Consider the following 14,636-nt stretch of genomic DNA (forward strand, 5'->3'; position numbering starts at 1 on the left):
CTGGTGGCTGGAAAAAGAAATCATACATTCAATTCTGGAGCTGCTGTTAACCATGTTTTTGAAGAGAAGGATATGTGCAAGAGAAATGAGTATACACAAGGCCATATCACAGTGCATACTTACACATCTTTGTGCCACACTCTCAACTTAACCTTGTCCTAACTGCAGTTTAAAGTGGTCATGGAGAATCAACCCAGTGCGAAGTCAGTGGCACAGACTTCTTTCTTCCAGCTGGTGAAGCAGGAAAGAGGAAATATGGCTGGAGGGAAAAGGCAGGAAACCCTGTGCCAATCTGACCCCCGACTGGCACTTTTGTGGATGTTGGTAATTGGCAAATTTTAATCTGGCCCAAAGGTCATCAGTCCTGCACTGAGCAGACACCTTCTTTGTGGGGGATGTACATGGATGCACATGCACCCTGGCCCACAGGCCACTAAATTCATAAACTTATAACATACCAAACATTCAAAACATTTCCCTTTTGTGAGAACAGGTTGTTGTTTTTTTTCAAATAAACCTTTCATTATTGTGATTCTTGTTCCACAATTAAATTAGGTGTTAATAAACTCAGTCACTGACTACTGGCATTCACTGCTGAGGAAATGTAACCTGTAGGAACACAATTTAGTAAATAAGACAGGCTGGTGAGACTAAGAACTGTTCTACAATTTCATTTCCACTTCCAAAATTATTTTTCATATAGACCTTTTGTTAATATTCTTGCCAAGAACAAATGAGTAATAATTACCTTGTAGCCACCTCTTCTTTGCTGTACTTGTTACATCTACTGTGATCCATGAAAAGCAACTTTAGTTTATTGCTTTTCCTTTTACCTTCTCACCAAGTTCTGGACATCATGGAGTGGCTGCAGTTTTGTTACAACTTCTATTCTGTCAAATCAACAGGCCCATTGTACAAGGAGGCAAACACAATTAACATAAAACAAATACTGAATCAATAGTTAACAGCTAGCACTTTTAGGGAGGACTAATACAATACCAGTGACTGCTGCTATCAGTGACATTTGCTACTTGAACAGAGTACAACAGCCTGTGCAGTAGAGGGAGGATGAAGGACACCCAAATGGAAAATGAAGAAAAGTGAGAAGCTTTAACATTTCATTTGTTTGAATACAAAGTATGCCTTAAATCTCAACATCTCAAAGTGTTTTGAAGTGCCATTAGAATTTGCACCATTCACCTTCCCCTAGTGCAAAACTGAACTAACAAGGAACAACATCTCTAAAGACTGTCCATTCAATATGCTGCTTACAGATGTAAGTGGGATGTTCTTCACATTTTGCAATCATATCTTCATAATTTACAAGATGGAACAAAAGAAATTGTGGAAAGAGGGGGTGCAGGAAGGGAACAAGGGACTCAGGATTTGCATTGGAGATTTTCTTTGCAATCAAAAAAGTACCTTCCTTTCGTATTTGACAGTTAATTACACATACTTTCTGTAGATGTAATTTTCTATGCAGAAAAAATCTTTTAAAAAAAGATAGGGAAAAAAGTAAATCTTTTGCCTTGGTTTAACAACAATAGACTTTGAGGACCTGTGGCAACAGAGAATAATCAGAACATCCAGCTTGGATACAGTGCTTAACTACAATGTACACTGCTGCATGCCAAACCTGCAATAATGTTAGTTTGAAAAAGAAAAGCATACCATTAATATAGGATATTAGGAAGAGGAGTAAGAGTGCACAAGATAAGGGTTTTCACATTATTTGTCAAGGCAAATGCAACATAAAAATATCCACTTCAGAAGAAAAAAGCAGCTCTGTTTAGAACACGGGGGCAGGAGAAAACAAGAAATAAAGGCAGCCTTTAGCTTTTCAGTGCAATTCAAAAGTCTAATGACCTAAAACTACTTGATGATAAAATACACTTCTTTAGTACAAGACTGACTCTCTCACAAAACATACCTGTGCCTTTTTCTTTTAAATGGGGTTCTTCCCTCCTGCAGGAAAAAGGCAGCCATGAGCATATGTGTGGGCGCATACGTGCTTGCACAGTTGAACACTCAGCAAGACAGGAAAGAGCCCCTTAAGTTCATGCACATTTTATTGAGTAGTAATATAAAATGCTTTTTTCATTGTTACAAGTGCATGCTTTGATTGCCAACATTTCGAAGTCAAATTACAAAGGCAAGGCTGTAGGCTGTAGTGAATTACTTGGGCACTTAATACAATTGTTAAAAAATATCAATGGACTGTTTTGTTTCTTTTTCTTTTTTTAGAATGAACCAGTTGTAACCCGTAACTGATATACAAAGGGAAAAAAGTGAAAAAATTACACATTTTGTGGCACATGACAGAACATAACAAAATGACTAAACCATTATGACATTAACAGTTATCATGCATTTAGAATTTCACATGTAACTACAAACTTATTTAAATTTCACAAGGTTTGCTAAACATGCTAACCATCTATATGTGCACTGACAAGCTTATGTTAAAAACTTTTGTTAAGAATACTCTCCCCTTTAGATTTTTCAAAGCTTTTTTCGATTACAAAATTTCAAAGGCATTAAGCATTTTTTAGAGAATATAAAGTACGCCAGTATACATACATTTCCAGTATAAGTCAGACCACTAAGCGCATTACAGTCCCATACAGGCCTATACAGCCATTTTTTCTTAAAAAACATGCATAGGCAGATTTTTACAGAATATAGATGCTTTTCACTGCACTTAATATGGTGTCTTGTTCACTATACTTAAAAATGCACCACTCATAAATATTTAAATTCAGCAAGCCACAACCAAGACTTGATTTACCCAAAAAAACTCTAAATATAAACAGCAAAAAAAGATAAATGTTATCATTATTCCAGTTATTTTAAACTTAAAGAAAAAGATATTTGCTGCCAAATTAGTAAGATAAGTGTTATAGTTAAAGAAGGGCATTGAAGCACACTAAAGAAACCTGAGGTAAGCATAATCTGTACAAAATTAAACTGTCCTCTTTTTTTTTTTTGGCATTTTTAACAAATTTGCAACATTCTTTTTTTATATATATATTTTTAAAGACCGCCTAATTTATTTTATAGCCATTGTCTGACAAGAGTAGCAAAACATTATCAATAAATAGTCCTTATTTAGTTTGTACATCATTTTGTTAAAAATGTTTTGATGTCATCCATGTTTAGTGCTGCAACTGTAAACGTACAATAGTTAGTAAGAAATTAAACAAAGTTTTCATGTCCAGTAACATAATAAAAGGCCTTTCAGTAACATATCTAGAAGTTCCCAATGCAGTAGGAAAACATGTTCATTCCCCTAACTTTGCAATATATACCAGCATTAGCTTTCATTTTTCTACAAGCATTTTAAAGGCATATCCAAAGGAGGTGTTTAGCCCCCACCCCCACCCCACCCACCAAAATAAAGTTTACTATCTCTTCGTAGATGATATTGTAAACTGAATCCAACACCTGGCCCCCAGAGCAAGTAAGCTATTATCAGAGGCAAGAACATCCAACTGCTGATGTGCAGTAATCCCATCATGCCCTGCAGCTCAACAAAACAGGAAATGGTCACTGAATATTGCTGCTATTACTGCCATTGCTGTCAGTGCCATTAGTCTCTGTGGAGATTGCCTTGTTGATGGAGTTAAGGTTGGCATCAGATGGCATGGCATCTCTGCGAGGAGGCATCCTCTCATTAATTCGATCTAAGCCTTTCGCTTCTTCAAAGCTAGTGATCTTATGCTGCGGTGAAAATCCTTTGATAGCTAAATAAAGGATTATTAAAAAGAAAATTAGCAAAAGTAAACCTGTTGACATTTCACCACTTTATCAGTCAATGAGTTAGAAATTCCTTCATTGTGAAGAACAAAATGACAAAACCTGACAACACAATAGCCTTTGTACCATATTTGGAGAGCTAATGAGTTAACAACTAATGTCTCTCTTGCAATCCAAAAGTATTTTCATCAAGATTAACTTCTAATATTTTGTTGTCCACCTGGGTTCAGCTTAAAATATTATAAGGCTATAACTGGAATCAGGAACAATGCCCAAAGCACTGTCTACATATATTTAAAAAAATAAATAAATTGAAGCCTTACAAACAAACTGTCCTCAGCCTTAATTTCCTTACTCGGGCAAAACTCCCACAGACTTCCACGGACTTTTTCTCAGTAAGAACAGAAGGAAGATTTAAAGATTGGGCCAATGAGAAACAGCAAACAATGCTGTGTGGTCAGTTTGCAGAGCACACATTACAGGTATCGAACAGGGGCAGCTCTATCATTCTTTTCAGAAGGCTTTGCAGACTTTATCTCAGATGAACTGCTCACGTGTTGCTCAAGAACAGTAACCTTCCCTGACATCCCTTGGGCTCTAGAAAGTAATTTGGTGAAACTGCAGTAATTCAGTGTGACAGACTAAGAATATCATTCTTTTGGTACATTTGTCCCTCTTAACTTTGAAAATAAATCAACATAGGACCCAGTAACTAAATTTAAAAAGTCAATGAATCTGTCCTTCAGCAATGACACTAACAATTCCACATTGATCTCAGCAGGTATCCACAGACTAAGCAAAAGTCTCTGTAGAATCCAATATAACTGTTTCATTATAGGACTTCTTTTTGAAGATATCTCTATTTAAACAGAAGAGAAAAAGGCACTATAGGCAAAGAGCTGTTGGCAGCTTTTAATATAATTTACAGTAGCCTTTTGTGTGTTTTTCTCTCTTCTAATCCAAACCAAATTAATCTAATGAATCTCAAGAATGTTGGTTGCATTTTGGTAATGCCTTTCTCATAACATGCCACACAGCAGAGATGGTGTGTTAGTACCAGGAACCTGAAAACTTCCTTTGGGATGGAGAGATTAAGAAATTAGAGAGATTGATTTCAAGATTTCCCTCCCTCATCTAGGGATTTTCCACCAAATTGGGACACAGCAGACTTGCATCCTGCTATACAGAACTATTATTTTCCATTTCACAAGCTGGCCCATCACTACAGTGATACACGGTTCTATTACTGCTTCTGAAACTCCCCTGAACAGGCCTGGTACCAATATACCACTCCCTGAATTTTGTAAGGAGCAGGGAAAGCATTTTCATGCTGAAATTTTGCCATCCATTCCTGTGCAAGTGTAGACTCCCTCTGTTCCTCATGATTAATTTTGTTAGCAATTTTATGAGCATTTCATACTTCAGGTAAAATTTGAGGTGCATGATTTTTTAGCATATATCATTTTAGTGAGGAAAAAAAACCATGGTGATTAGTCAATCGAAGGGGGGGGGGGGCTGGTAGTGAAAATAAAGGCCTACATCAAATATTTTGAATTCTTCTTTAATTCTCTCACAAAAATAAAAATGCTTAGTGAGCACCCATGCCAAACCCTGACAGCGTGTGTTTAATGGATAGCTTTGTTAAACTTGGTCCCATTCTGGGACTTGACCCTGAGAGAGGTTTCTCCCAGGAGTGGTTGTGAGCACTTGATTGATGCAGCCTTGGTGATGATATTTTTTACTTATATTATAGAAAGATGTAACCTTTCATCCAGCATTGGATTGCTGTATTTCAACCAGTAAATAAATAGCTATGTTTGGAGTGGCTAACTAGTGATAATGGCAAATCAAGAATTAACTTGAAGAATGAATATTCCTGGAATGGGGCTCACTTTCTGTCAATTTTATTTCAAGCAGTCACGTTATAAATCTTAGTGCTGAAGAATGTGCTCTGCTGTAGTTGCTGGTCAGACAACGAGTATTAGCAGTTTACATTGAGAGGATACTAAACACGACACATAGTCACAGAAATCACAGAAAACAGCCAAACTGTCAACAAGAATGCACACTGCAGATTAGAGTATGCCAATAGGAATAGATAATTCCAACATAAATAGCAGCTCAGTCACTGCTATTTAGAAAGCAGTTGTATTTTCTCTTACTTATTTGTTGTATAATTTTGTTTGCTGCTTTATAAAGATCAAAAACAAATTCAGGTGCTCAAAAGGCACTTTTACCGCATCAAGGAACCATGATCATGAGATTTTATTATTATTATTATTATTTTTTTTAAATAAAGACACATTTTTTAAGGGGGCAAGAACAAAATACAACTGAAGAATTTTGTTTTAAAGGGGAACTTCGAAATTCTTCTTCCAAAACTTTGCATTGCCGATTGCAAACCGCACATACTTATTTCAGTTGTAAATCGATCTTAACTTTATTGTTAAAGAAATCACATGTGGATTTAAATTTAAAAGATCATTAAGAAAGCAACAAAGTTTGCAAGAGTAAACATTCAGAAACCTTCTTAGGCAGCCAGTCATTTTAAATCTGTAGCTATGATGGTGCTGGTGTTAACGGTTGCACTAATGTAAATACCCAGTATTTTAACTGACACTATTAGAAGAAACTGACATCTTGGCAGACAAATGTCTCATGGTATTTTACTGTTTAAAGAGACATAAACATATTGAACTGCACCAAAAAGATTCACTCAAAAACTGCTTTTTATAGTGCTCCCCCCACCCCGGTCAAAACCCCCCTCCAAAAACCCACAAATCCAGGAATAAACCCCCACCACGTTTGTAAAGCTGTGTGTTGGTCTCCTTTATCAAAGATAGCCGAAAACGATTTGAGGCCAGAGAAATGATTCAGCCTTTCAAATACTGCTCATGCACTATGTGTCAAAGAGCAATTTATTAACAGCTGCCGTGTCGTGTCCCCTTTTAGCTGAAATACAAGTCTCCTCATCGGCTCATGACATTACTTAGTACTTGAGTTTAATGTACACAAATTAGAACAGCATCATAACTTTAAAAAAAGAAAAACAACAACAAAAAGCACTTTCCCCTTTAAAGCAAGTACACTTTGGTTAATACCGAGCCACAATTGTTAGCCCAACACCCACACACTCTGTACAAGCTACAGCAAAATGAATACACCCAGCAGAGCCCTTATCTGTTGTAGGAACAACAGAAAGGGGACTGGCTAATTTACCTTCATCAGCCTCAATAGCCTCAACAGTAGCTGAAGAGAAGAAAGGGGTAGCAAAACGAATGAGAAAAATGAGCAGAGGATTTTAACTCTAAGAACAAGTCAGTGAATAGCAAAGGAGCTAATACACTAATGTTACTGTAAGTGCTGGATTTTGGCACAAAAGACAACACAGAAATGCTACACAAAGAACAGAATAAGTATAATTTGCAGGCTTGATTGAGCTACAGAAATATTTTTTGGAAGCTGAAGGATTTGCAAATTAAACTTTTTTAAAAAAACGAAAAACATTTTTTTCTTTCAGCTCAAAAAAATTGAAAAAAAATATTTTTTCCATATTATGCATCTCACCTACGAAGTGTACTATAAAATGACTCTGGCATTTAGGACTGTGGCAGCCTAATTTGTGGGTATCCAGAAAGGGATGGGGGAAAAGTGGCATAAAGCCCAAAGAAGAAATTCATACTATTTCAGATCTTCATTTAGAGAGCACTAGATGCTTCTAGTACTACACAGGACTGGAATACCACTTAAGAGGAAAGAATAAAATTTACAGCTTGTAATTTGCTCTCTCTCCTGGAATCCCACCCCCCGCCCCCAACTGAACAGGGGGTTAATGCAAGTACATTTTCTTTTACTCACAAACCAGCTTGGGTTTCAACGTGCCTTTATCTGCACACTTCCCTCATTATAATACCATGTCTCTGATCCAAATAATTTTAGTCTGTTAAATCAGTTGATATTTAATAAAAGTAGAGGTAATAGTGAGATTAAAAGCTGCAGGTAGTGAAAACACAACAGCTGGGTAAGAGAGAAAAATGTAATCATTAAAATCTATTGCAGTGCTATGTGCATGCTGCAGGCCATAATTGTTTTGTGCTTTTTTTTCTAAGTCACTATTAAAAATAACCAATTTTGAAATTTCTTGGTAGTTTGCAATTCGAATCATATCCTTCAATTTCGGTTTGCATTTGTTCTTACAGCCAGATTTAGAAGCTGAAGCAGTCAGAAAATGCAATCTAACTTACTAATGGAGCAGCAAAGACATTTATAAAAAAAATCTGCTTATTCAGAAACAGATCAAAATGCAATCCTTTCTCCCACAAATCAGAAGGGTTTTTTCCTCCCCAAACAACAAGCGTTTGTAGCTTTGATGTTAAATATGGATTGAGATCAATGCTAAGATGTATATTGTCATCTTGCTGCATGTGAAAGTTACCAGAGGTAATCCACATGCACCAAGGTGAGTCTACACCCCTCACATGACAAGGTAAGATGACACATCTAAAAAATGGAAACAAAACAGAAACAAAACAAAAAAAGAAACATAGTCACTGTGAGAAGAAATTAAGATGAATAACTGGATCCAAACCAGCACTGACACATTAGGCATAAATGACGATGACTAAAATGTGTTTTTCCACGGAACATATTGGTCATATTTTCTGTTAAAACAAAGTATTATGAAAATGTGCTGAACAGAAACTATGTAGATTTCAGAATATTTGGTGAATGGTGTACTACGTGTTAATTAATGTAATAGTTTGTGTATAGTAATGTTTTACTAAGCCAGAATACTGCAGTATGAGGGGATTTTCATTTTAGCCATTTTAACAACTTTTTGGTAATATACTAAAAGTTAGTTTGTTTCCTAATATTTTGTCAGGGTAACATCAGCATTTTCCTTGGTCCAAATTGTCTGACAAATCTAACAGAATGATACTGAGAAGAGCCTGGATAAAGACACAATCCCACTGAAACACAGAGAGACATTCTGGTAAATCATATTGCAGCATTTTCAAAGCAGAACGTTACTATCTGTGTAACACACAAGGCACCAAAAAAAATTACCACAAAGTACCTGAATCTTCTAGATAAGAGAAAAGAGACAGTAAAGGGAAAAATACAGCAAAAGAATACTCCAGGAGGGAAACAGGAAAGTTAGAGGCTGAGACTGCGTAAAATATATAAAGTGCATTTCCATTTTTGACATATGCAGACAGCAGAACTACAATATAAAAAAGTAAAACATTCTTGGGTACATGGCATATATTGTACAATAGTAAATACAGGAAAAAAGAGAGCATACATTAGTAAATTAAACATTCTTTCGCAGTTGCTAATTTCAAATGGAATAAGGCATCAAGTGTACTGCTACTACAGGCTTAGTGCATTCCTGTGACAAAACACGTCTCAGTACAAAACTGAGATGAAAATCATTAAAAAAAATACACTTTTTCATACCTAGCAAGCATGATGTTAGTAGATTGCTCCCTCGCTTCAGATTAAAGTGGATTGTGCAACTACTCTATTTTATATACCTCACGTATCATCATTCAGTACAGCCAGGAGATAAATTCTAATTCTAAAACTATTTTTTTGAATGATTTTCAATGAGGGAGAAGAAGACATCAGATAAAAATATGGTTTGTGTCATTATCAAACCTGAATCTCCAATTCTGTGCATCAAAAAGTACTTTAAACAGGCAAGAAGAAATTATGAACTGTGTAGAAAGCATATGCATATACTTCATATGTACATTTTTGGCTATCACTTTTGTCTGGTTTATTTCTGGGTTTTTTTCCCCTCTTTGAAAATCAGTGGGATATAAGCCTCAAAAAGTCATCTTATATGAACTCCTCACAAATGTTCACATACCATCAAATGTCTTATTCTAACATTAAAAAAAAAATTTCTGAGAAGACAGATTATTTTCCTTGGATTCTGTAGTTACTCAAATGTCTTATGCATATAATGGCTCACAGAGACAAACGTGCTTACCGCTTTGCAGAGTTTGCTTTCCTCCAGAGAGCACACCACTGGGCAGCATTCCCGTTGGAGTCAAACCTTTCAGTGTCAGCACACTCTCACTCTCTTCTCTGTAAAGGGGAGAGGGGGCAGGGGAAAAAAAATGTTTTTTTCCTAGGTTTGGAACAGTAGTGGCTTGGACCAAGAAAAAAAATGCATTTACCATGTTACATTCTCAGACAGGGAGTCATTTAATGCATATGGTTATCTTCAAACCCTCCAGTCAAAAGGAGTGAAATTTATTCCTGTGGAAGTGACTTGCACAAAGCTCCACTAGGGTTTGATTTAAGTCCTGTCTGAGGGCTTGAGCAGTCCATGGGCACCTTTACATATGCAGCAAGGCTGCTCCAACATGCTGTAATTAATCGAATCTGCTGAAGCGCAGCAATTACTGTGCTCCAAGAGACTCCAGCCTCATATATATCAGGGTCCCCGCACTGAATAATGGTGGCTGAGGCGCTTTAACTAAAGCTTGTTCAATGAGTTTTAGTTAAAGCACCACTGCTACAATTTTTCAGTGCAGGGACATTGATATATGTGATGCTCTGGGCGCTTTAATTAGATCAGCTCTCAGAGTGCCCTGCTCACTCCTGAAGCACATGTGTAACTACCCCTTGTGTCTTGCCTGGGACCTCTTCTGCCCAGAACCAAATTCATTATCATACTACACGGGATCTACATAGTCATAAATATATAATCCTACATATAGGCTATACCTATAGTCATATAGGCCCACGTGATGTTAATTGCTATGACTATAAACAGGATTTGGTACATGTTGATTTACCTAACAAGATTTTAAGTGTGTCAACATTGTGCTTGCTCTACAGGGATGTTAAGGGTATGTCATCACAGCTTTCCTGATGCTCTGAGAGCTCTGCTGAAAAGCATACTCCATTTACCTGCTCCCACTCTATTGATGCGAAACCCAGAAATGAGACAGTGAGGCTGCTCTGAGGGCACCCCCACCCTGCTGCTCTCCTTCACACTAGACAGAGAATGCAAGAAGTTGTCATCCCTAAGGTACTTCAACTGCCTCATCTCTCAATCTGGCCCATGCAGAGTAACAGCTGATGGTCTGGAGCACCGCAGAGGTGACAGACATACCAAAGGTCCAGTTTTGTAAAGATCTGAACAGTTCCTGTCAGGTGCTGAGTGCCCTCGCTCTCCATTAACTTCCTCATCCTCAATGACTTGCAGATTCAGAACCCAAAATCTTCTCTCCTCCTATACAATTGTGAAGTGTGCTTAGGCCATGCAAAGATGCTGAAATGCATCTGTCTCTGCTACAGAGGGCAGCAATAATGAATCTTCTTGTTTCTATTCTCCTTTTCACTCTTTTGCCATCTTTGCAATCAGGGAGCTACAAATTTTGTCTTACTTGAAATACCTTGAGAACAGTGCAATTTTCTGAAAGTGATGAAACAGTGAAAAATCAGATTTCTTTATGGCATTTCAAACTGGGCACACAAAAGTGAGCCATATCCCTCATTCCCTGCTGAAAGCCACAAGCTGCTTCTGAAAATATTTCCCATGAAATATAAATCATTAGTGCTGTACAAAATGATTCTCATGCTTATATGCAAAGGAACCCTCCATAACTTTTCTAAGTGTAGTAAATGTAGTAGCACACCTCATTTAAAAAACTAATTTCACTTGATTTTTTTGGCAATGGAAAAAAAGCAATTCCCCTATTGCAAAAATTCCAAAAGACCACAGCAAGTCAGAATGGTTTTGACACTATGAATTTCTATTTGAAAACTCTATGTTTATCTTGTGAATAATGTGTAGGAGTGTGCACATCTAATAGCACTAATATTGCTCCCCATAACACCCTTAAAAGGATATCATTGCACCTCAGGATGCTGCAGCAGTCTGGTTGAGAATCACTGCATTAGTATAGTATTAAATATGAAATAAATGAGCTTAGCATCCAAAATTAATTTCCTATATAGGTTTTAATTTAGACTTTTTTTGTGTCTGCCACATGTTTAAAGAGATATTCAGCAACACATAATTTGGCTGATAAAAAATCTAGTTTTGAAAGTTATGGTATGCAAAAAAATCCTTTTCCTTAGAAGAAGAAAGTATATTTTCTATATTCAGGCTTAAGAATAGCACAGTACAATGTGTTTTCTATTCTACTTAGAAACATCAGATGGAAAGTTCTAAACAATAGGTAGCAATTAGTTACTCTCACTCGTGTGTTAGTGGAGGAGTGGAGATGAAGGGTAACAAGTTGCTCCTGTTTGCACTCATTTTCTGGAGTTTTAGTTAAATGAACCCAATGCTTTCATCTTTAATCATATTCAAAGTTGCAGCAACAGTAAAGGGTGACAAACTGTGACAGCAGGTTTTCTTTTTAATGAGACATGTTATACTTAACATACTCTTTCTGCATTTAAGTCTTGTGGCAGAGTGGCTAACTGTGAATTCTACACATGGAGAGAAAGGTACTTAAAAACAAAAGATGTTAGGAATTTCCATTTTAAAACACTTTAAAAATGCTTAACAGTTATGCTTTGGAAAGTCATAATACTTCAAAACAATGGCAATTGAGTACTCACAGAGAAGCTGTATAGCAGCACTGTTTGTCAGATAAAACCATTTTTAAAAGGTTCCAATATATTGTGTTTAAGTGGCATATTAAAACATCAGAAAATGTTTATAGTTTAAATAAGAGAGTGCTCTAAATGACCATGAAAAAACTGGTTCATTACCAAAACAGGTAGTCCTACCTTAGCACAGAGAAAACTCTGGCCATTTTTCCTATTGCTCTGATCTTATTCCTTATGACTTCCTTTCGTGCTGCAGCAGTTGCTCCTATGTAAAAACACATAAAATAGAAGTTATAGCGACTTATAAACACAATATCACTACTTTGTTTTCTGATTACAAACATGTTAGAAAGCTCATGTTACAGTATACTGAGAGCAACTATCTGCATGTGATTTGACAAACTAAATAGCCACTTTTGCTGATTTTAGCAACTTACAGTTGAAGTAAGTTCACACAAGTCATACGTGAACATCACATTATAGTATCCTTTCAAGGTGTGATTATTTCCCTGATGCACATTAAAGCAGCTTGGTTTCATCAATTTATTTTAATATTGTGCTTCAACAGTTTGTCATGTGATCATAAAGACAAAGTTCTTAAAAACTAGTTATTTAAGGTGCTACAAAAGGTATCCAGTTAAGAACACTGTCCATATCCTGAAATATTTTTAAGTTTTTAACTAGAAACATTTTACAGTAATGGTGCAGATAGAATTTATTTCTTAACCTTGCCATTTTAAGTGAAGATACAAAATGCTACCTAATTATGCTTCCACTTCATTAGACACAACTGGCACTGCAAACCATGCTATTTAATGGATTTTAGCATGTATTTCAATCAGTGGTATCCTTCCCCGAGGAAAAAAAAAAAAAGACCTTCCATCTACTTTTGAAGAACTTTAAGCAAGTCACCCTAGCTTTGATTCAGAAATTATGGATATTAGAGACACCAGCAGGTATGGCCCCAAAACAGTGACTATACAGTTCTGGGAACAAGGACGAATCAGGGCCCAGGTGTTGTTTTTTGAATTCTCAGTTGAGGGAAGAGGCTGAATTGGGACATATGAATCCTCAAAATGAATGCATGGCTATATGATACCGTGGGCAGATCAGGAAGGATATGGCTTCCTCAATAACTGGATAGATTTCCATGAAGAATGGCTGCTGGGAAGAGGCCCATTAGAGTCTATGGTCCCTGGCAAATGTTGAGTATGGGCTCTGATGCACAATCCCAACAATTGCACTTCCTGGTACGCTAGGCATGCATGGTAGGAGGTCCGACTGTGGCACTGGGGATCACTCCATCACGCATGTTGCCAGGGCAGGAGAAACCTGGGATCCCTTACACCAGCATTTAGGAAGCCAGTCAAATGATCCCCACTCCCACCCTCAGCAGCATATCCAAGTTGAGGGCTTTGATGAGCCCCCAAAGCTGGAAGCCCTAATCAACTGCTACTCCTGGCCTCTGAGGTGAAGTGGACTCAAGGGTTCCTTTGCACGCCAGAGGCTGTGAGGACAGGCCAGCTGATCTGCACTCCCAGCCTCCAGAGAACAGTGGAGCCCTTGACTCCAGCTGTGCCCCAGAAGCATGGAGGACAAAACAGATGACTGGGGTTCCCAGCTTCCGTGGCAGAGAGTCCTTGACTCCAATGTGCCTCCACAGCTGGGACAGGCAGCAGATTGGAGCTCCCAGTCTCTGTGACACTGTGCAGTCTTTGACTTCAATGCACCCCCAACACTGGGAACAAGAATCAGTTGATCAGGGCTCATCTGAGGAGTGCAGGCAAGTCAAAGGTTCCCATTGCGCTCCCAAGGCTGGGAGCCATGATCAGCCGGGTCACACATACAATTTAAAGCCTGATGGTAACCAGCCACAAAGGTATTACACATATTTTGTATAATAATGTTGTGCCTTGTTCCTTGCTTTATCACACTATTAACTGTATTAACATGTGCCATGTTACTACTTGTGACATGATTAACTGGTTAATCACATCTTACTTGCCAGGGGTCTATCCGATAAAGAAGAGGGGGAAAAAACCCCTAAACATTCTAGGACAGAGGGGTTCTCAATCCCTGGGCTGCGGCCTGGTGCCGGCCCACAGCATAGTCGGCTGCTGGACAGGAAGTGGCCACGGACCAGCAAACCATGGCCCTCTACAGCTGGGCAGAGAGGCTGTGGCTCCTTCTGCAGGGCCTGAGGCAGTGCAGGGTTTGACCCACCCCCCTGCCTGGATGGGTGGCAGTATCCTTACCTGTCTGCTGGCTGGAAATTCTGGCTGCGGTCAGCTGTGATT

At 37.8% G+C, this 14,636-nt stretch overlaps 1 protein-coding gene across 1 annotated transcript in view; it reads right to left on the minus strand.

The window, feature by feature from the left end:
- Positions 1-2,051: 2,051 nt before the first annotated feature.
- Positions 2,052-14,636, minus strand: part of PPP3CA (protein phosphatase 3 catalytic subunit alpha) — a 371,469-nt gene continuing 358,884 nt past the window's right edge. The window contains exons 11-13 of the mRNA XM_014600086.3: positions 12,520-12,604; positions 9,755-9,852; positions 2,052-3,743 (exon numbers count right to left, since the gene is read on the minus strand). Of these exons, the coding sequence (XP_014455572.1) occupies positions 3,547-3,743; positions 9,755-9,852; positions 12,520-12,604 (380 nt within the window). The 3' untranslated portion in view covers positions 2,052-3,546. The remainder of the gene's footprint in view (positions 3,744-9,754; positions 9,853-12,519; positions 12,605-14,636) is intronic.

Source organism: Alligator mississippiensis, chromosome 2 (genome assembly GCF_030867095.1).
Source record: "Alligator mississippiensis isolate rAllMis1 chromosome 2, rAllMis1, whole genome shotgun sequence".
NCBI lineage: Eukaryota > Metazoa > Chordata > Crocodylia > Alligatoridae > Alligator > Alligator mississippiensis.